The sequence below is a fragment of the Manis pentadactyla genome, chromosome 13, assembly GCF_030020395.1.
Source record: "Manis pentadactyla isolate mManPen7 chromosome 13, mManPen7.hap1, whole genome shotgun sequence".
Taxonomy (NCBI): Eukaryota; Metazoa; Chordata; class Mammalia; order Pholidota; family Manidae; genus Manis; species Manis pentadactyla.
In genome coordinates, this window is record NC_080031.1 from 63,876,292 (window position 1) to 63,899,806 (window position 23,515).

General features: G+C 39.8%; 1 protein-coding gene and 1 pseudogene across 1 annotated transcript in view; one reads left to right on the forward strand and one right to left on the reverse strand.

Annotated features, from left to right (window-relative positions):
* The first annotated feature begins 9,343 nt into the window (after window positions 1-9,343).
* LOC118921444 (olfactory receptor 2T29-like) lies at window positions 9,344-10,302 on the forward strand (annotated as a pseudogene).
* Window positions 10,303-11,068: 766 nt separating this feature from the next.
* Window positions 11,069-23,515, reverse strand: part of LOC130680226 (uncharacterized) — a 92,127-nt gene continuing 79,680 nt past the window's right edge. Inside the window, exon 5 of the mRNA XM_057490496.1 lies at window positions 11,069-11,381. Within this exon, the coding sequence (XP_057346479.1) occupies window positions 11,347-11,381 (35 nt within the window). The 3' untranslated portion in view covers window positions 11,069-11,346. The remainder of the gene's footprint in view (window positions 11,382-23,515) is intronic.

The window sequence follows — 23,515 nt, forward strand, 5'->3', positions numbered from 1 at the left end:
GCATCTACGTTCAACAGGGATATTGGTCTGTAATTTTCTTTTTTGGTGGGGTCTTTGCCTGGTTTTGGTATTAGGGTGATGTTAGCTTCATAGATTGAGTTTGGGAGTATCTCCTCCTCGTCTATTTCTTGGAAAACATTAAGGAGAACGGGTATTATGTCTTCCGTGTATGTCTGATAAAATTCCGAGGTAAATCCATCTGGCCCGGGGGTTTTGTTCTTTGTTAGTTTTCTGATTACCGCTTCAGTTTTGTTGCTGGTTATTGGTCTGTTTAGATTTTTTTGTTTCTTTCTGGGTCAGTCTTGGAAGGTTGTATTTTTCTAGTAAGTTGTCCATTTCTCCTAGGTTTCCCAGCTTGCTAGTATATAGGTTTTCATAGTATTCTCTAATAATTCTTTGTATTTCTGTGGGGTCCATCGTGATTTTTCCTTTCTCTTTTCTGATACTGTTGATTTGTTTTGACTCTCTTTTCCTCTTAATAAGTCTGGCTAGAGGCTTATCTATTTTGTTTACTTTCTTGAAGAACCAGCTCTTAGTTTCATTGATTTTTGCTATTGTTTAATTCTTCTCAATTTTACTTATTTCTTCTCTGATCTTTATTATGTTCCTCCTTCTGCTGACCTTAGGCCTCATTTGTTCTTCTTTTTCCAATTTCGATAATTGTGACATTAGACCATTCATTTGGGATTGCTCTTCCTTTTTTAAATATGCTTGGATTGCTATATACTTTCCTCTTTAGACTGCTTTTGCTGTGTTCCACAGTAGTTGGGGCTTAGTGTTGTTGTTGTCATTTGTTTCCATATATTGCTGGATCTCCATTTTGATTTGGTCATTGATCCATTGATTATTTAGGAGCGTGTTGTTAAACCTCTATGTGTTTGTGAGCCTTTTTGCTTTCTTTGTACAGTTTCTTTCTAGTTTATTGCCTTTGTGGTCTGAAAAGTTGGTTGGTAGGATTTCAATCTTTTGGAATTTTCTGAGGCTCTTCTTGTGGCCTAGTATGTGGTCTATTCTGGAGAATGTTCCATGTACACTTGAGAAGAATGTGTATCATGTTGCTTTTGGATGTAGAGTTCTGTAGATGTGTATTGGTCCATCTGTTCTAGTGTGTTGTTCAGTGCCTGTGTCCTTACTTATTTTCTGTCTGGTGGATCTGTCCTTTGGAGTGAGTGGTGTGTTGAAGTGTCCCAGAATGAATGCATTGCATTCTATTTCCTCCTTTAGTTCTGTTAATATTTGTTTCAGGTATGTTTTTGCTCCTGTAGTGGGTACATATACATTTATAATGGTTATATCCTCTTGTTGGACTGAGCCCTTTATCATTATGTAATGTCCTTCTTTGTCTTTTGTTACTTTCTTTATTTTGAAGTCTGTTTTGTCTGATACCAGAACTGCAACCCCTGCTTTCTTCTCTTTGTTGTTTGCATGAAATATGTTTTTCCATCCCTTGACTTTACGTCTGTGCATGTCTTTGGGTTTGAGGTGAGTCTCTTGTAAGCAGAATATGGATGGATCTTGGTTTTTATCCATTCTATTACTCTGTGTCTTTTGATTGGTGCATTTGTGCCATTTACATTTAGGGTGATTATTGAAAGGTATAAATTTATTGCCATTGCAGGCTTTAAGTTTGTGGTTACCAAAGGTTCAGGGTTAGCTTCTTTACTATCTTACTGTCTAACTTAACTCGCTTGTTGAGCTATTATGAACGCGGTCTGATGATTCCTTATTTCTCTCCCTTCTTATTCCTCATCCTCCCTTCTTCATATGTTGTGTGTTTTGTTCTGTGCTCTTTTTAGGAGTGCTCCCATCTAGAGCAGTCCCTGTAGGATGCCCTGAAGAGGTGGTTTGTGGAGGCAAATTTCCTCAACTTTTGCTTTTCTGGGAATTATTTAATCCCTCCTTCGTATTTAAATGATATTCGTGCTGGATACAGTAGTCTTGGTTCGAGGCCCTTCTGTTTCATTGCATTAAGTATATCATGCCATTCTCTTCTGGCCTGTAGGGTTTCTGTTGAGAAGTCTGATGATAGCCTGATGGGTTTTCCTTTGTAGGTAACCTTTTTTTTCTCTCTGGCTGCCTGTAATACTTTGTCCTTGTCTTTGATCTTTGCCATTTTAATTATTATGTGTCTTGGTGTTTCCCTCCTTGGATCCCTTGTCATGGGAGTTCTGTGTACCTCTGTGGTCTGAGAGGCCATTTCTTCCCCTAGTTTGGGGAAGTTTTCGGCAATTATTCCTTCAAAGACACTTTCTATCCCTTTTCCTGTCTCTTTTCCTTCTGGTATTCCTATAATGCATATATCATTCCTTTTTGATTGGTCACTCAGCTCTCTTAAAATTCTTTCATTCCTGGAGATCCTTTCATCTCTCTCTGCATCAGCTTCTCTGCGTTCCTGTTCTCCATTTTCTAGTCCATTAATGGTCTCTTGCATCTCGTCCATTCTGTTTCGAAGTCCTTCCAGAGCTTGTTTTATTTCTGTATTCTCCTTCCTTAGTTCTTGCATATTTCTCTGCAAGTCCATCAGCATGGTTATGACTTTTGTTTTGAATTCTTTTTCAGGAAGACTGTCTAAATCTATCTCCCCAGGTTCCTTCTCAGCGGAAGATGTAGCAGATGCCAAAGCTGTCTTGGTTAGTCTTGTCTGGATCATATTTTTTTGCCTTTTCATGTTGACAGGTGCTATTGAATGTCAGCTGGGAGGGCCAAACTTTTCACTTGCTACTGGCCTTTCTTTACTGGGACAACTGCGACCCCTAGTGGCTTGTGTTGGGTAATTGCGTGTAGGCTGGGTCTTTGTGTCTTGCGCGGCCCAAGTGTAGGAATTTTCGTTTCTGTGGGTGTGTTTTGCCTTAGGCTCTTTCTCTTCTTTCGCAGCGCCCAGAGGGGTAATGGACGGGTGGGCTGTTTGGCTGTTTACCTCCATGAGGGGTCTCAGAGCTGTTGCCCATAGGGTTAGTGCGCCCGGTTTTCCCTGTAATTTCCTGCCTCTGGGCTGTGACCTGTGTTGTTTCCGTCTAGCTGTTAAATCCCTGTCCCTTTAAGACTTTCAAAAAGCACTCGCATTTCTTTGTCACAGGGGCATCAGCTTCAGAACCCACTCAGAGGTCTTGCTGCCCTATTTCCCTAGTTTCCAGCCCTCCACGCATGCACTGTGTCTGCGCTCTGGTGCGGGTGGCTGGGGCTAGGTGTTTAGCAGTCCTGGGCTCCCTCTCCCTCCCGCGGGGAGCTGGGGGGAAGTGTGCTCGGGTCCGCCAGGCCGGGGCTTGTATCTTACCCCTTTCATCAGGCGCTGGGCTCTCGCACGTGTGGATGTAGTCAGGCTGTTGTCCTGTGTCTTCTGGTCTCTCTTTTAGGATTAGTTGTATTTGTTGTATTTTCAAAAATATATTTGTTTTGGGGAGGAGATTCCTACTGTTCTACTCATGCTGCCATGTTGGCTCTGCCTCAATTAATAAATTCTTATCTGAAATATATGGCCTAGTTTGCATATAGCCTTTTGTTCTACAAAACAAATATGTATGTTTGAGATATAAGGAGATAATCTCTAAAAATTGTTTAAATATTTTTAGTATTTGTTCTTATCATCACAGTTACTGACTGACGTCTTGACAAGAATCCCTGTATCCAATAGAGCCCCAGTAATTAGTACTGTGGTGGAGATTTACATGGAGGTTTCCTGCTTCATATCGTTGTCTTTATCTCTCCTCATGACATGATTGTTTGTACTTTTCTTCATTCACTTACAGTCTATGCTACATTATGTACGTAATTTTTTCATTTTTCTATTTGTCTCATGGTAAACATAAACTATATCATCTCAACCATTTGTAAGTCTACAGATCAAAGGTATGACGTGCATTCTTATGAGGCCATCTACACCATCCTTACCCAGAACTTTCATTTTCAAACTGTAGCTCTATACCCATCACATAATAATTGTCTCAATTTTCTTCTCCCTATTCTCTTTCAATAACCATTATACTTTCTGTCTTTATGACTAAGTGACTAAGGACACTCAAAGTAACTTGTGTAATTGAAATCATGCAGGTTTTGTATTATTGCGAGTGGCTCATTCACTTAGGATATTATCCTCATTCAGCACATTACAGAACACATTACACCCTATATTTACTGCCACACTGTTTACCAATGTTTCTTCATTTTAAGGTAATATTCCGTCATGTGTGTTTTCGACGTTTTGCTTATCCATTTATCCTTCAAAGGACACTTGTGTTGCATTCATTTCTTAGCTATTATGCATAATGCTGATAGGAACATGAATTCATAAATACTACTTCAAGAACCTGCTTTCAATATTTTAGGGAATTTACCTAGAAGTGGAATACAGGCACATATTGTAGTTAATGATTAATTTAGGGGCATCCCCAGACTCTTGTCCAGAGCAAATGCACCATTTTACATTCCCACAACCATGCACAAAGGTTCCTCTTCTCCACATCCTCATCAGCACTTGTTCTTTTCTGTGTCTTTGATAGAGGCCATTCTAATGGGTTTTCAATGGTCTGTCATTCCAGTTTTGTCTGCATTTGGTATCAGCATAATGCCAGTCTCATAAAATGAGTTTGGAAGTGTTCTTACCTCTTCAACATTTTTGGAAAAGTTTGAGAGGAATGCATATATGCATGTATTTTTTTTCCATTAAAGCATAGGTGATATAAAATATTGCATTTGTTTCAATTAAGTCACAACATAGTGATTTGACAGTTACACACATTATTAATCCTGACTCAAACTAGTGTAGTTACTATCAGTTAACATAGACAAAGAGGCTGCACATTGCTAATCATCAGGGAAATGCAAATCAGAACTACAGTGAGGTGTGACCTCATAGCAGTCAGAATGGCCACTATCTAAAATATAAGAAAGAAGTGTTGGCAAGAATGTGCAGAAAAGAGAACGTTATCTTACACTGTTGGTGGGAATGCCAATTGTTGCAGACACTATGGAAAGCAGTATGGAGGTTCCTCAAAAACTAAAAATAGAAATACCGTATGACCCCATATCACCACTTCAAGGGATTTACCCAAAAAGAAATTATCTGATTCAAAGAGTTTTATGCACCCCTGTATTTATTGCCACATTAATTACAATAACCAAAATATGGAAACACCCAAGCGTCCATCAATAGATGAGTGGATAAATATTATGCAGTACATGTATGCAATGGAATATTCAGTCAGAAAAACGAAAGAAATCCTGTCATTTGGGACAACATGGATTGACCTAGAGAGCAGTATGTGAAATGAGATAAGCTGGTGAAGAAAGATAAACAACATGTGATTTCACTCATATGTGAAGTCTGAAAACAAAAAAGCAAAATGAACAAGAGAGCAGTTGGAGTCACAGACACTGAGAAGTGACTGGTGTGACCACGGGATGGGCGGGGAGGGTGGGGGAGGCTGGCGAAGGTCACAGAGGAGAACAAAAATCTCACTCATAACATAAGTTGGAAATACATACTCATCAAATCATCACATATACATCTGAGACTTATGTAATGTTGATTGTCAGTTATATCAATAAAACTGCAAAAAATTAAAATGAAATTTGAGAAATGGAAAAGTAAGGTAGCATTAGATTAAGATAGATTTCATGTATACAACAAAAGAAAGTATACAAATCAGTAATCTAATGAACAGAGGTCAAGACAAAGTTGTGAAGGAAATATACTTAATTTTACTTCTAACCATAGTACTGACTAGAGGTATTGTCTTTGACAAATCAATTCCCAACTATTAGTTTCAGATTATCAATGAAAAATAAAAGTAAAATTATTTTACAAATTTTCCTTGAACTTTAAGTGAGAAAGTATATATGTTCATTATATACATGAACATATTTCATAGCCAAGAATTTATTAGTGGTGTTGGGATTTGTGATTATTGTTAATATCGGTTAAGCTTTTAATACATGTTAACATTAACAATAAAAGATTATTTTTAAGACATAAGAAAAAAATCCAAAAATTTTAACCGGGCTATCCATCAGCTTCTTTAGCTCTCTTAATTGCACTCCTCATCAGAGTCTCAGAGGGGATTTGTCAAAAGAAAAAGCATCCACTCAGTGGGCATAGTAATGCCAGGGATGATGTCACTCTCCTACTTGTTTGTACACTTAACCTGGACATGCGCCATTAGCCCATCTGGATGAGATGAGAAACATCACCTGGTGGTGGTCTCAGCCACAGGAGTAGACAGAACTGCAAAGGGAAAGAGTAATTTTTGCTTTGACTTGTTATTCTGACACATTCTATTAGCTGAAAGTGTTTTCTCGATTTTGACCTGTCTGTATTTAAGAAGGAAAGCATGTATGCTTTCTCTTATGAATCTCTCTAAATTGCATGTATGTATTGCAATATATTAGGAAACATGTCTTTGTTTTCCAACTATTTGTGGGAAAAGGAATATATACATTCATCCCCTTTTACTGGATGATACATTTTCTTTTCTTGAGATAGAAATTGACAGAGGAAGAGCTACTATTTTACTTGGTGTGGGATGATTTCTGAGGATTGTAAAATACTAGAAACAAACATCCGCATCATATTTATAGTTCCCCAGGAAAGCTGACATGGGCATCCAACACCAGGTCGTCCCCCATGGAGGGAAGGGCGTGCTGTCAGATCTGAGGCAGAGGCACAGCCTGCGAAGCCGAATCAAGGGCTGAGATGAGTTCTCACTTCACTTAGTTTGTGGCATGACGCAGATAATCTGAGAACCTGAAGTTTTTATCATGTAAAAGGACAAAGTAAGCTGAGTAGGTACCTCACAGGCTCCTGGGAAGGATGGAATGTGGTGAGAGCATTAGGACAATTCCTGGAATGCCTTTAGCTTCCAGTAAAGGTTTGGCTTATGCCACAGACACTATCAATGACATCAAGTTAAATATGCACTAAACTGCTTCCATGAAACTCAAGGAATTGCGCTAAAGTCTGCATGGGGTGGGAGCAGCTGCTGAGGGTGGTGCAGACACGGCTCCCTGTCTGTCTGTATCCCAGGTGGGCTGCTTGCTGTGGCCTAGTGATGCTGATCCCCATTTACTGAGGTGCAGCAGAGATTTGCCCAGTGACTCCAAATTCCCTTCCAGTCTCCCTCCACTCGCTCAGCAAACAGCTGAAGGTCTCACATGACAGCTCCCTCTGCTAGCCCTCGTTTACTTTGACCACAAGTATAGACTGGTAAACATCTGTTTTGCAAATAACTGGAGTATTTTTAACTTTTTCACAGAGCTCAGAATCCATATGCCAGGGAGGGTGGAATTTGAAAGAAAGGTTATATTTTCTAAAGTGTCCAGATTTCTTGGATATTTATATTAAGAAATTGAAATAATTGTCTCTGTTGTCTGCTGCTCTAACACCATGAATAAATTCAATTTGTCAATAAATTGAATATAGTAATTAACATTTGGAATTAAGACAATAGCATAAAATATATTTGATATGTGTACTATCATTATGAAATTTCCCTGAAATATAACCACCTCTCAACTCTTTCCAGAAAAAGGAGCCCATATTTCCTTCCATTACTGCATTTTAACATGTAAAAAATTGAAAATCTGCAGATTCCTAATCTTCATGAGAAGATACAGATGAACCTATTACTGATTCTCTTAAGAAATATCAGATATCTTTGCATCTATCATTCATTTTATTTATATTGTAGTTATTTTAAAATTCGACTTTTAATCATATTTATATAGTATTTGTTTCTGAATAAACTGATTGCGACCTTCCTATGTGTAATGAATTTTAATTTGTCTTCGGTTCATCTTCAGATGAATCAGAAGCTCGCTGTGAGCAGCAAGACAGAGGGCCTGACAGGGAATTGGAGTCAAATCTCTCAGCGTTATTCCATTTTCCTCTTTGTATCTCAGTCTCCATGAAAATTATTTGCTGTGTACATTAAAGCAGATAACATTTGGGAAAACAAAAACTTGTCTGATAAATGTCAGTGATTATCTACATCCTATTCCTTGTCCCCAATATTTATAGCAAATTGTAGAAGTTTTAAGATGAATTTCAACTTGGAAAAACATATACTACATAGAAAAAAGTGGAATATTTGCATAAAGTTCTGCTTAACCAGGATTAAAATAAGAAATATATGTGTATATTTATTTATATACTTGTGTTTAATAATTTAAAATTTTTTGTAATTATATGTGTCTATACACACGTATAATAAGTATACATAATATATGTATAAATTAAACAGATTCATGCTTAAGTTATTTAAGAAGAAAGAAATTATGAAACACAAATTATCAAAAGCATATATAGATACTAAACTTGGTGAACTGACCTAACAGTGCATCTTATATTACCAGACAAGAAGAGCAAGAGCCCTCACTTACATATATTCTGGGCAATTCTTTCTCTCTCTATTAATTATTTAAAATAGTGGTATTATGTGTATTCACTGTAACTGGTCATTATCTAACCACTTCCATAATTTTAGCTCATTTATTCCTAACCATGCCTGAGATCATTGTGCTTGTCTGCATTTTATGTAGAGTGGACAGGGGAATAGTGAGTGCAGGATAAGCTGGACCCACAGCTGCAGTACGGCTTCAGAGTCTGGGGTCCTAATGTTGCCCTTAGGATGTCCAAAGGGTTCATTGGTGAGGCCCACAGGTTATTTCAGAATATACAGCTCAACCCACCCAACTTCACTCCTTCACCATGTGACCCAGCCTCACGGGCACAATGGGTTCAGACATTCATATGGATTTTCTCAAACTGTGATTCAGTTACTTTTTAAGTCTTTTTTAAAACTGAAGTATAAAATTGACATATAACATATTAGTTTCAGGTGTACAATGTAATGACTCAGTATTTGCATACACTGTGAAATGTAAACTCTTTTTTATATTGAATGAAACTTCAAGAGTTTTTAAGAGCCTAAGTGAAATTCCATGTCCTATAACAAAAACTTAAGAAAGTGATACCCCATCTTTAATAATTCACTTTTTGTGTTTGTATACACCAATGACTATGTAAATTTCCATACTTGAAAAAGGACATATATAATTAGGTCATCTCATGACCATGAACTTTGACAATTTCAGAAGCTACCATTTATTTTGTCCCACAGGTGTGAATTATTAATCTTCTGGTATATTCATAGAATTACTGGTAACGTGTAACCTCTAATTATCCAGGACCATAAGGTTTCCTCCACTTAGCATAACTGGGTTGATACGTGCACACACACACACACACACACGTGTACACACACACGTGCACACACACACACTAGTCATTCAGCAGGTGGCATCTCATGAGTGATCCATTACTTCTCTCTTTGGTGGGCCAGGTGAAATCATGGAGGACCCCACATGGATGGCCAACCACACAGAAAGATCAGAGTTCATCCTGGTGGGAATCTTCAGTCAATCCAAACACCTAGCCCTCCTCGCATGGTCATTTTTGGGGTTGTCCTGATGGCCTTGTCTGGAAACACCATCCTGATCCTTCTGATATGCTCTGATGCCCGCCTCCACACCCCCATGTACTTTTTCATCAGCCAGTTGTCTCTCATGGGCATGACGTACATTTCTGTCACTGTGCCCAAGGTGTTCGTGGACTGGGTCACGGGTGTGAACACGATCTCAGCCCCCGGATGTGGGATGCAGATGTTCCTCTTTGTGACACTGGCAGGATCAGAATGTTTCACCCTAGCCGCTATGGCCTATGAACGCAATGCAGCCATCTGCCATCCCCTCCGTTACCCTGTCCTCATGAACCACAGGGTGTGTCTCCTCTTGGCATCTGGCTGCTCGCTCCTGGGATCAGTGGATGGCTTCTTGTTCACTCCCATCACCATTACCTTCCCCTTCTGCAGATCCCTGGAGACCCATCATTTCTTCTGTGAGGTCCCTGCTGTGATGAAGCTCTCCTGCTCAGACTCCTCCCTGTATAAGACACCCATGTACCTCTGCTGCGTCCTCATGCTGCTCATCCCTGTGACCATCATTTCAGACTCTTACTACTTCATCCTCACCATCCTCAGGATGAACTCAGCAGAGGGCCGGAAGAAGGCCTTTGCCACCTGCTCCTCCCACATGACTGTGGTCACCCTCTTCTATGGGGCTGCCATGTACAATTACATGCTCCCCAGCTCCTACCACACTCCTGAGAAGGACATGGTGGCACCTGTCTTTTACACCTTACTCACTCCTGTGCTAAACCCTTTGATCTATAGTCTAAGGAATAAGGATGTTATGGGGGCTCTGAAGAAAATATTGAATGTGGGATCCATCTCTCAAGAAACCATAAAGTAGGAAACTTTGATATTGATGCACTTATACTGTACTCTATATATCATAAGTTTAGAATCTTACATCAGAATTATTATTCAGACTTATATGTTTTACATGTTTTTTTAAGAATTACTTGCATGTAGTAGAAAACTCTTCAATTTCTAACCTTTTTCCATTCAAAATGGATTATACAGTCAGTATTTATGTTACATTTACTAAGTTTGATACCTGCACTGTCTGTAGAAGAATATCATCATTCTTAGAAATATATACCAAAAATATTCAGAGGGAAAATATCATGAGAAACTATGATATTGATTTAAATGATAGAGAGAGGGATGAGAGAGGGGGAAGTGACAGAGCAAAAAAGGTAGAATGTTAATAACTGGAGACTCTTGGTAAAGAGCATGTGGTTATTGTTTGTATAACTCATGTCCATGCTAGTTTTCTATAAATGTAAAATTATTCCACATGAATGGTTAAAATTTCAATTCTTCATCCTTTATTGAGTTTTTATTCTTTCCATTCTTGTATCTGCATTCTGTTTGGTGGCTGTGTATGTGATATACTGTCTTCTAAAAATGCTCCTTTCAAAGTGCCCAAGTATTAGCAAGACAATCACCTGCATGCTTTAATTTTGTCTACTTCATCCAATATTTTCCAAAAAAGGCATCAAGTGGTGATTAATATTCCCCAGCAAGTAGATGTTTTAGTGCCATGAGAAAACTGTAGGCTCATAGTTGGAATATGAATTGGTGAAGGTCCCTTGTATGAAGTGACATTAGACCTAGATTTTGAAGTTTATAATTTTTAGACAAAGGAAGAAAGCAAATAGTCAAACTCATTTATTGATTCAATTACTCAATATATATATATTTTTCTGTCATATTAATATCCAAAAATCTCAGTGTTAAACGGTGACTAGATGTTACCTCAGTGGAGTGTACGAGGCTGGATCATGGGGAACTTGTTCAGAGACAAGATACCCCAGAAGAGCATGAGCAGCAGTCATATGGCTATCCAGGCAAGACAGGGAAATGTTCCAGTGGCCCTTCCTTTCATGCTTCATGCTGTAGACTCATTTCTTAGCTTTTTGTGACCTAGAATTTTAAAAACAGTATTGAAAAGACCAGACTAGCACTTTGGTGATGTTAAATTGATGATAGTCAAATGGTGACCTGAACACGGGAGTTCAGGGGAGCAGGTGAGTATGGACGGTTAACTGAACGGTGTTGATCTGTGGGCACCTGGAGATGCCTGAGCACCAGGAAGGCTTTCTGGGGAAGGTTATTTGAAGTGTGGGGCCTTGGACCTCTTTCACAAAGCCACAGACATGGTTGCACACTAACCATGATTAGTTTATGACAGTAAACTATGGATCTGTAGTGTTTGGGGAGGCAATGTGGCCCAATTTCCAATATTTTTTGTCACAGTAAAAAAGAACTAATAAAATATGCATACGTCAATTTTTTTTTTTAATTTTGGTATCATTAATCTACAATTACATGAGCAACATTATGTTCACTAAGCTCCCCTCATTATCAAGTCCACACCACATACCCCATTACAGTCACTGTCCATCAGTGTAATAAGACGGTATAGAGTCACTACTTGTCTTCTGTGTTGTACAGCTACCGTGTACCTCCCCCGTCCACATTACGTCTGCTAATAGTAATGCCCCTTTATTTCCCCTTATCCCTCCCTTCCCACCCATCCTCCCCAGTCCCTTTCCCTTTGGTAACTGTTAGTCCATTCTTGGGTTCTGTGAGTCTGCTGCTATTTTGTTCCTTCAGTTGTCTTCTTTGTTCTTATACTCCACAGATGAGTGAAATCATTTGATACTTGTCTTTCCCTGCCTGGCTTATTTCACTGAGCATAATACCCTATAGCTCCATCCATGTTGTTGCAAATGGTAGGATTTGTTTTCTTCTTATGGCTGAATAATATTCCATTGTGTATATGTACCACATCTTCTTTATCCATTCATCTACTGATGGACACTCAGGTTGCTTCCATTTCTTGGCTATTGTAAATAGTGCTGCGATAAACATAGGGTTGCATCTGTCTTTTTCAAACTGGGCTACTCCACTCTTAGGGTATATTTCTAGAAGTGGAATTCCTGGGTCAAATGGTATTTCTATTTTTAGTTTTTTGAGGAACCTCCATATTGTTTTCCACAATGGTTGAACTAATGGACATTCCCACCAGCAGTGTAGGAGGGTTTGCCTTTCTCCACATCCTCGCCAGCATTTGTTGTTTGTCTTTTGGGTGGTGACCATCCTTACTAGTGTGAAGTGATATCTCATTGTGGTTTTAAATTGCATTTCTTTGATGATGAGCAAGTGGAGGATCTTTTCATGTATCTGTTGGTCATCTGAATTTCTTCTTTGGAGAACTGTCTGTTCAGATCCTCTGCCCATTTTTTTATTGGATTATAAGCATTTTGCTTTTGAGGTGCTTGAGCTCTTTATATATTTTGGATGTCAAACCTTCATCGGATATGTCATTTATGAATACTGTAGGATGCCTTTTTGTTCCACTGAGGGATCCTTTGCTGTACAGAAGCTTTTTAGCTTGATATAATCCCATTTGTTCATTTTTGCTTTTGTTTCCCTTGCTTGGGGAGATATGTTCAGGAAGAAGTGGAAATTGTTTATGTCCAAGAGATTTTTGCCTAAGTTTTTTTCTAAGAGTTTTATGGTTTCATAACTTAAATTCAGGTCTTTGATCCATTTCAAATTTACTTTTGTGTATGGGGTTCGACAATGGTCCAGTTTCATTCTCTTCCATGTAGCTAGCTGTTCAGGTTTGCCAACACCAGCTGTTGAAGAGGCTGTCATTTCCCCATTGTATATCCATGGCTCCTTTATCGAATATTAATTGACCATATATGTTAGGGTTAATATCTGGACTCTATTCTGTTCCACTGGTCTGTGGGTCTGTTCTTGTGCCAGAACCAAATTGTCTTGATGACTGTGACTTTGTAGTAGAGCTTGAAGTCAGGGAGCATAATTCCCCCCACTTTATTCTTCCTTCTCAGGATTGCTTTGGCTATTTGGGGTCTTTTGTGGTTCCATATGAATTTTAGAACTATTTATTCCAGTTGATTGAACAATGCTGTTGGTATTTTGATAGGGATTGCATTGAATCTGTAGATTGCTTTAGGTACGATGGCCATTTTGACAATATTAATTGATCCTAGCCAAAAGCATGGGATGCGATTCCATTTGTTAGTGTGTCCTTTTATTTTCTCTTAAGAGTGTCTTGTACTTTTCAGGGTATAGGTCTTTCACTTCCTTATTTAGGTTTATTCCTAGTTATTTTATTCTTTTTGATGCAATTGTAAATGTAATTGTTTTCCTGATTTCTCTTTTTGCTACTTCATCTTTAGTGTATAGAAAGCAACAGGATTCTCTGTATTAATTTTGTATCCTGCAACTTTGTGGAGTTCAGATATTAGTTCTAGTAGTTTTGGAGTGGATTCTTTAGGGGTTTTTTTATGTACAATATCATGTCATCTGCAAATAGTGACAGTTTGACTTCTTCCTTACCAATCTGGATGCCTTGTATTTCCTTATTTTGTCTGATTGCCATGCTTAGGACCTCCAGTACTATGTCGAATAACAGTGGGGAGAGTGAGCATCCCTGTCTTGTTCCTGATCTTAGAGGAAAAGCTTTCAGCTTCTCGCTGTTAAGTACGATGTTGGCTGTGGGTTTGTCATATGTGGCCTTTATTATGTTGAGGTACTTGCCCTCTATACCCATTTTGTTGAGAGTTTTTATCATGAATGGATGTTGAATTCTGTCAAATGCTTTTTCAGCATCTATGCAGATGATCATGTGGTTTTTGCCTTTCTTTTTGTTGATGTGGTGGATGATGTTGATGGATTTTCGAATGTTGTAACATCCTTGCATCCCTGAGATGAATCCCACTTGATCATGGTGTATGATCCTCTTGATGTATTTTTGAATTCGGTTTGCTAATATTTTGTTGAGTGTTTTTGCATTTATGTTCATCAGGGATATTGGTCTGTAGTTTTCTTTTCTTGTGGTGCCTTTTCCTGGTTTGGTATTAGAGTGATGCTGGCTTCATAGAATGAGTTTGGAAGTATTCCCCCCTCTTCTATTTTTTGGAAAACTTTAAGGAGAATGGTTATTATGTCTTCTCTGTATGTCTGATAAAATTCAGCGGTGAATCCATCTCGCCCAGGAGTTTTGTTCTTGGGTAGTTTTTTGATTACCGATTCAATTTCTTTTCCTGGTAATTGGTCTGTTCAGATTTTCTGTTTCTTCTGGGTCAGCCTTGAAAGGTTGTATTTTTCTAGGAAGTTGTCCATTTCTTGTAGGTTTTCCAGCTTGTTAGCATATAGATTTTCATAGTATCCTCTAATAATTCTTTGTATTTCTGTGGGGTCTGTCATGATTTTTCCTTTCTCATTTCTGATTCTGTTCAGGTGTGTAGATTCTCTTTTTCTCTTAATAAGTCTGGCTAGGGGTTTATCTATTTTGTTTATTTTCTCAAAGAATCAGCTCTTGGTTTCATTGATTCTTTTTCTAGTGCTTTATTCTTCTCAATTTTATTTATTCTCTGACCTTCTGCTGACTTTGAGCCTCATTTGTTCTGTTTCCAGTTTCAATAATTGTGACTTCTGACTATTCATTTGGGATTGTTTATCCTTCTTTAAATAGGCCTGGATTGCTATATACTTTCTTCTTAAAACTGCTTTTGCTGCGTCCCACAGAAGTTGGGGCTTTGTGTTGTTGTTGTCATTTGTCTCCGTATATTGCTTGATCTCTGTTTTAATTTGGTCATTGATCCATTGATTATTTAGCTGCATGTTGTTAAGCCTCCATGTGTTTGTGAACCTTTTTGTTTTCTTGGTACAATTTATTTCTAGTTTTATACCTTTGTGGTCTGAGAAGTTGGTTGGTAGAATTTCAATCTTTTTGAATTTACTGAGGCTCTTTTTGTGGCCTAGTATGTGGTCTATTCTGGAAAATGTTCATGTGCACTTGAGAAGAGTGTGTATCCTGCTGCTTTTGGGTGTAGAGTTTTGTAGATGTCTATTAGGTCCATCTGTTCTAGTGTGTTGCTCAGTGCCTCTATGTCCTTATTTATTTTCTGTCTGGTGGATCTGTCCTTTGGAGTCAGTGGTGTGTTGAAGTCTCCTAGAATGAATGCATTGCATTCTATTTCGTCCTTTAATTCTGTTAGTATTTATTTCACATATGTCGGTGCTTCTGTGTGTATTGGGTGCATATATATTTACAATGGTTATATCCTCTTGTTGGACTGCCCCTTTATCATTATGTAATGTCCTTCTTTATCTCTTGTTACTTTCTTTATTTTGAACTCTATTTTATCTGCTACAAGTACTGCAACACCTGCTTTTTTCTCCCTATTGTTTGCATGAGATATCTTTTTCCATCAATTGACTTTTAGTCTGTGTATGTCTTTGGGTTTGAGGGGAGTCTTTTGTAAGCAGCATATACATGGGTCTTGCTTTTTTATCCAATCTATTACTCTATGTCTTTTGATTGGTGCATTCAGTCCATTTACATTTAGGGTGATTATTGAAATATATGTACTTATTGCCATTGCAGGCTTTAGATTCATGGTTACCAAAGGTTCAAGGGTAGCTTCTTTGCTATCTAATCATCTGACTTCACTCTCTTATTAAGCTATTATAAACACAGTCTGATGATTCTTTATTGCTCTCCCTTCTCATTTTTCCTCCTCCATTTGTATGTTAGGTGTTTTATTCTGTACTCTTTTGTGTTTCCTTTGACTGCTTTTGTGAATAGTTGATTTATTTTTTGCCTTTAGTTAGTATTTGGTTGGTCTGCTTTCTTTGGTGTAATTTTATTTTCTCTGGTGACATCTATGTAGCCTTAGGAATGTTTCCATCTAGAGCAGTCCCTTTAAAATACCCTGTAGAAGTGGTTTGTGGGAGGCAAATTCCCTCAACTTTTGCTTGTCTGGGAATTGTTTAATTCCTCCTTCATACTTCAATGGTAATTGTGCTGGCTACAGTATTCTTGGTTCAAGTCCCTTATGTTTCATTGCATTAAATATATGATGCCATTCTCTTCTGGCCTGTAAGGTTTCTGCTGAGAAGTCTGATGATAGCCTGATGGTTTTCTTTTTGTAGGTGACCTTTTTTCTGTCTCTGGCTGCCTTTAATACTCTGTCCTTGTCTTTGATCTTTGGCATTTTAATTATTATATGTCTTGGTGTTTTCGTCCTTGGGTCCCTTGTGTTGGGAGATCTATCAGCTTCCATGGTCCAAGAGACTATTTCCTCTCCCAGTTTAGGGAAGTTTTCAGCTATTATTTCTTCAAAGACACTTTCTACCCCTTTTTCTCTCTCTTCTTCTTCGGGTACCCCTATAATGCGAGTATTGTTGCATTTGGATTGGTCACAGTTCTCTTTATATTTTTTCATTCCTAGAGATCCTTTTCTCTCTCTCTGCCTCAGCTTCTCTGTATTCCTGTTCTCTGATTTCTATTCCATTAACGGTCCCTTGCACCTCATCCAGTCTGCTCCTAAATCCTTCCAGAGATTGTTTTATTTCTGTAATCTCTCTTCTGACTTCATCCCTTAGCTCTTGCATATTTCTCTGCAGATTCATAAGCATGGTTATGACCTTTGTTCTGAATTCTTTTTCAGGAACATTGGTTATATCTATCTCTGCAGGCCCTCTCTCGGGTGTTTTCTGGGTCATTCTTGACTGGACCAGATTCTTCTGCCTTTTCGTGGTGATAGAGGTAGTTGTAGGCAAGTGGTGCGTGTGTCAGCTCGGAGAACAAAGTCCCTTCCTGCTTGATGTTCACCTTACCCTTCTCCGCTGCCTGTGTTGGTTACCTGCACACTTGGTGCAGCCTCTGGGTTAATTCCCTGAGCTGCCATAGGCGGGGCAGGCACACCGGGTGTGTTCTTCTGTGAGAGTGGTGCACCTTCATGCCTTGCCCCAGCTTCCTCTGTCTGTGCCAGGCAGCTATGCACTGGTGGCAGCCTCTGGGTCTTGTCTGGGTAGCTGTGCACTGGGAGGAGACTCTGCATGCTTGGTGTGGGCAGGGCCACTCTCTGGCTGCTCCACCACTGTGGCGAGACCGCGTCGGCCAGGGAAAATGAATGGTAGGGTGCTTATTGCCATGAGGGGCTTTGGGGCTGTGTTTCCCCCCAGGGGGTGGGGCCAACTGAAATTTCTTAGGATTCCCAGCTTGCTAGGCCGAGTGTGCCAGGAGGATTCCATCCAGGTGTGAAGCCCCTGTCCATTTAAGGCCTTCAAAAAGTACTCACTTTTCTTTTGTCCCAGGCCAGCTGGCTCTGGGGACCCACTCGCAAATTTTACTTTTCCATTTCTGTAATTTCTAGAATGCCATGCAATGTGTGTCTGTGCTCCTGATGCAGGTTACTAGGGCTGGGTATTTAGCAGTCCTGTGCTTCCACTCCCTTCCCACTCTGACACCTTTCTTCCCGCCTGGTGAGCTGCGGTGGGGGGCTCTCGGGTCCTGCCGGGTAGCGGCTTTGTATCTTACCCCATTCGTGAGATGCTGAGTTCCTGCAGATGTAGATGTAGCCTGGCTGTTGTACTGTATCTTCTGGTCTCTCTTTCAGGATTAGATGTATTTTCAAAAATATATATGGTTTTTGGAGGAGATTTCCACTGCCTTACTCGTGGCGCCGTCTTGGCTCTTCTTCCCCTTATACTGTTTTTACATTAGTTTGTTTTGCTAGGGAGAGGGCAGTGTTATGTACTGGAGGTTCCTGGGCCCTGGGGAGGACTGGGAGAGTAGCAGACTGGGGGGAAAGCACAGCTCACTGGACCCGTTGGATCCCTTCTGACATAGGATGTTCACATGTAAGCCCTCAGTTCCCTGTGAAACAAATGGGAGAACAAGGTTTTGCTCACCATGCTGAGCTGCCCAAGGTGTTTCTTAGCATAAGACTCCTTAGTGACTCACTTTTTCAGAAGTTCCTTGGGCATGAGGCTGTTGCTGCAGGGGTAGGGCACACCTGGGGTAAGCCACCAAGGATGGGTTACAACCATGCCAGCTGCAGGTACTGGGAGGCCCTGAGGGTGACCTGCTGCCCAGTGCTGGTGCAGGTGTGTCCAGGTCTGGCCATCTCCATTTCTGCCAGTTGGGACTTGGTGGATACCAGGCCCAGCACCACAGGGCTGAGTTTCAGAGGCTGCCGTGGCACCCCAGGGATGCTGGTCCAGGAGGCCGGGTTGTGCAAGTGGGCGCTGAGGCCTCCTCTCTGAAGCAGGTCCCCCTGGCCGGGTGCAGACACCATGGCTCTGCCAGGCCCATTAATAACCTGGAGGCCACTGGGATCTGACAACACGGTCACCACAGGCCCTGTTTCCCATGGTGGCCTGGCCTTTTCTGGCCCAGGGACCATGGGCATCCACGGAGACTGGCCAGTAAGATGGGGGCCCCACACAGAAACCTGTGGCTTTCATATACACTAACAATGAACTAATAGAAAGAGAAATCAGGAAAACAATTCCATTCACTATTGCATCAAAAAGAATAAAATACCTAGGAATAAACCTAAGAAGTGAAAGACCTATACCCTGAAAACCATAAGACACTCTTAAGAGAAATCAAAGAGGAGACTAACAAATGGAAACTCATACCATGCTCTTGGCCAGTTAGAATTAATATCGTCAAAATGGCCATCCTGCACAAAGCAATATACAGATTTGATGCAATCCCTATCAAATTACCAACAACATTCTTCAACGAACTGGAACAAATAGTTCAAAAATTCATTGGAAACACCAAAGACCATGAATAGCCAAAGCAATCCTGAGAAGGAAGAATAATGTTGGGGGGATCTTGCTCCCCAACTTCAAGCTCTACTACAAAGCCACAGTAATCAAGACAATTTGGTTCTGGCACAAGAAGAGAGCCACAGACCAGTGGAACAGAACAGAGACTCCAGACATTAACCCAAACACATATGGTCAATTAATATTTGATAAAGTAGCCATGGACATACAATGGGAAAATGACAGTCTCTTCAACAGATGGTGCTGGCAAAACTGGACAGCTACATGTAAGAGAATGAAAATGGATCACTGTCTAACCCCATACACAAAAGTAAATTCGAACTGGATCAAAGACCTGAATGTAAGTCATGAAACACCATAGAACTCTTAGAAAAAAACATAGGCAAAAATCTGTTGGACATAAACATGAGTGACTTCTTCATGAACATATTGCCCCGGGCAAGGAAAACAAAAGCAAAAATGAACAAGTGGGACTATATCAAGCTGAAAAGCTTCTGTACAGCAAAGGACACCATCAATAGAACAAAAAGGTACCCTACAGTATGGGAGAATATATTCCTAAATGACAGATCCGATAAAGGCTTGATATCCAAAATATATAAAAAGCTCACACACCTCAACAAACAAAATAGAAATAATCCAATTAAAAAATGGGCAGAGGAGCTGAGAAGACAGTTCTCAAAAGAAGAAATTCAGATGGCCAACAGACACATGAAAAGATGTTCCACATCGCTAGTTATCATAGAAATGCAAATTAAAACCACAATGAGATATCATCTCACACCAGTAAGGATGGCTACCATCAAAAAAACAAACAATAACAAATGTTGGTGAGGTTGTGGAGAAAGGGGAACCCTCCTACACTGCTGGTGGGAATGTAAATTAGTTCAACCACTGTGGAAAACAGTATGGAGGTTCCTCAAAATGAAGAAAACAAATCCTAGCATTTGCAACAACATGGATGGAGCTGGAGGGTATTATGCTCAGTGAAATAAGCCAAGCGGAGAAAGACAAATACCAAATGATTTCACTCATATGTCGAGTATAAGAACAAAGAAAAACTGAAGGAACAAAACAGCAGCAGAATCACAGAACCCAATAACGGACTAACAGTTACCAAAGCGACTGGGGAGGATGGGTGGGAAGGGATGGATAAGGGCAGGGAAGAAGGAAGGGGGCATTACACTTAGCATGTATAATGTGGGGGAGGGAATGGGGAGTGCTGTGCAACACAGAGAAGACAAGAGTGATTCTACAACATCTTACTACGCTGATGGACTGTGACTGTAATAGGGTTTGTGGGGGGAACTTGGTGAAGGGGTGACCCTAGTAAACATAATGTTCTTCATGTAATTGTAGATTAATGATACCAAAATTTAAAAAAAAACCTAAAGACTCCACTCCCAAACTACTAGAACTAATGTCTGAATTCAGCATAGTTGCAGGATACAAAATTAATACACAGAACTCTGTTGCTTTCCTATACACTATCGATGAAATAGCAGAAAGAGAAATCAGGAAAACAATTTCATCACAACTGCATCAACAAGAACAAAATACCTAGTAATAACTCTAAGCAAGGAAGTGAAAGACCTACTATACCCTGAAAACTACAAGACTCTCTTAAGATAAATTAAAGAGGACACTAAAAAATGTAAACTCACCCCATGCTCTTGGCTAGTAAGAATTAATACTGTCAAAATGGCCATCCTGCCTAAAGCAAACTACAGAGTCAATGCAGTCTTCATTAAAATACCAACACCAATCTTCTATGAACCAGACACATTTTTATGGGATAAAAAGTACAGCATTTTGTCAGGAATAACAGCAAAGAATAGTTCTCCTACCTTACGGTGGTGAGCACCATGTTCTGTGACGCTGATGAAGTTCGAAGAGTTAGGGATGCCCCCTGCCTCACTCAGAGGCCAGGGTGGCCTGAAGAAGCAGGCTGGAAGTCAGAGAGAGAAAGAGAGACACTCCTAATAGATACCCAGTCGGGCTGTTGGGGTCTGATTCCAGACACGTGGGCCTTTGAGCAGCCACTGAAGTGTAGCCTCAGTCTAGACTCTCCCAGCAGTCAAGGGTCTTCCTCAGTCCCTTGCATCCAAGGAGATGCCTCTGAAAGGGAATGCTGACCTCCACTCAGCTGACTTTGCTGGCTCCCAAGGGAGATGGGGAATCCATTGAGGGAGATGCAGGGGAACCTGTCACTTGAGACTTTGAGATCGGCAGCCGGGCTAGTCCCATTTAAGAGGCTGACGAGCGCCTGATGTTGTGTGCCACAGATGGCTTTCTTCTACAAAGACAGTGAAAGAAAAGGCAGGCTTCGATGCTGATACTCACCTCCTAAGTTAACCCGGACGGACCCTCAAAAATGATGCAGTTTCTCACACCACAAGGGTATGAAACTAGAAATAAATTACGCAAATAAAATGAAAAAGCCCACCATCACGTAGAGGCTTAACAACATGCTCCGAAATAAACAAGGCATCAATGACCAAATGAAAACAGAAATCAAGCAATATATGGAGACAAATGACAACATTAATTCAAGAATGCAAAATCTGTGGGACACAGTCAAGGCAGTGCAAAGAGGGAAGTATATTGCAATACAGGCCTAGCCCAGGAAAGAAGAACAATCCCATATGAACAGTCTAAACTCATGATTCACGCAACTAGACAGAGAAGAACAAATGAGGTCCAAAGTTAGCAGGAAGAGGACAAAAAAAAGATTAGAGCAGAATTAAATAAAATTGAGAAGAATTGAACAATGCAAAGAACCAATGAAAGCAGGAGCTCATTCTTTGAGAAAATAAACAAAATAGATAAACCTCTAGCCAGACAAATCAAGAAAAAAATAGTCTGCACACATAAACAGAAACAGAAACAAGGAAGGAAAAATCACTACAGAAACCACAGAAATACAAAGGATTATTAGAAAATACTATGAAAAATTATATGCTAAAAAACTGGATAACCTAGAAGAAATGGACAACTTTCTAGAAAAATACAAGCATCCAAGGCTAACCCAGAAAGAACAGAAAATCTGAACAGATGAATTACTAGCAACAAAATTGAACTGGTAATCAAAAAACTACCTACGAACAAAACACCTGAACCAGAAGGCTTCACCACTAACTTTCATCTATCATGTAGTGAAGATCTAATACTCATCCTCCTTAAACTTTTCCAAAAAGTAGAAGAGGAAGGAATACGTCCCAACTCATTCTAGGAGGCCAGCATCACCCAAATACCAAAACCAGGGAAAAACACCACAAAAAAAGAAAATTACAGACCAGTATCGCTGACAAACATGGAAGCACAAATACTCAACAAAATATTAGCACAGCAAATTCAAAAATACATCAAAAAGATCATCCATCATGATCAACTAAGATTTATTCTATGGATGCAAGGATGGTACAATATTAGAAAATCCATCAACATCATCCACAACATTAACAAAAAAGACAAAAACCACATGATCATCTCCACATATGCTGAAAAAATATTCAACAAAATTCAACATCCACTCATGATAAAACCTCTCAACAAAATGGGTATAGAGGGAAAGTACCACCACACAATAAATGCCATTTATGACAAACACACAGCCAACATCATACTTAACAGTGAGAAGCTGAAAGCATTCCCACTAAGATCACGAAGAAGACAAGGATGCCCACTCTCGCCGCATTTATTCAACATAGTTCTGGAGGTCCTAGCCATGACAATCAGACAACACAAATAAATACAAGGAATCCAGATTGGCAAGGAAGACGTCAAGCTGCCACTATTTGCAGATAACATGATATTGTACATAAAAAAACCCTAAAGACTCAACTCCAAAACTAGCAGACCTAATATCTGTATTCAGCAAAGTTGCAGGATACAAAATTTATACACAGAGATCTGTGGCATTCATATACACTAACAATGAGCTAGCAGAAAGTGCAATCATGAAAACAAATCCATTCACAATTGCATCAAAAAGAATAAAATACCTAGAATTAAACCTAACAAAGGAAGTGAAAGACCTATACCCGGAAAACAACAAGACATTATTAAGAGAAATTAAAGAGGACACTAACAAATGTAAACTCATCCCATGCTCTTGGCAGGGAAGAATTAATATTGTCAAAATGGATAATCTGCCTAAACAAACTACAGACTCAGTGCAACCCCATCAAAATACCAACAGCATTCTTCAACGAACCAGACACATTTTTATGAGACAAAAAGTACAGCATTTCATCAGGAATAACAGCAAAGTGTAGATCTACCTTGCGGTGGTGAGGATCAGGTTCCGTGATGTTGATGAAGTTAGGAGAGAGTTAGGGATGCCCCCTGCCTCACTCAGAGGCCAGGGTGGCCTGAAGAAGCAGGCTGGAAGTCAGAGAGAGAAAGAGAGACACTCCTCATAGATACCC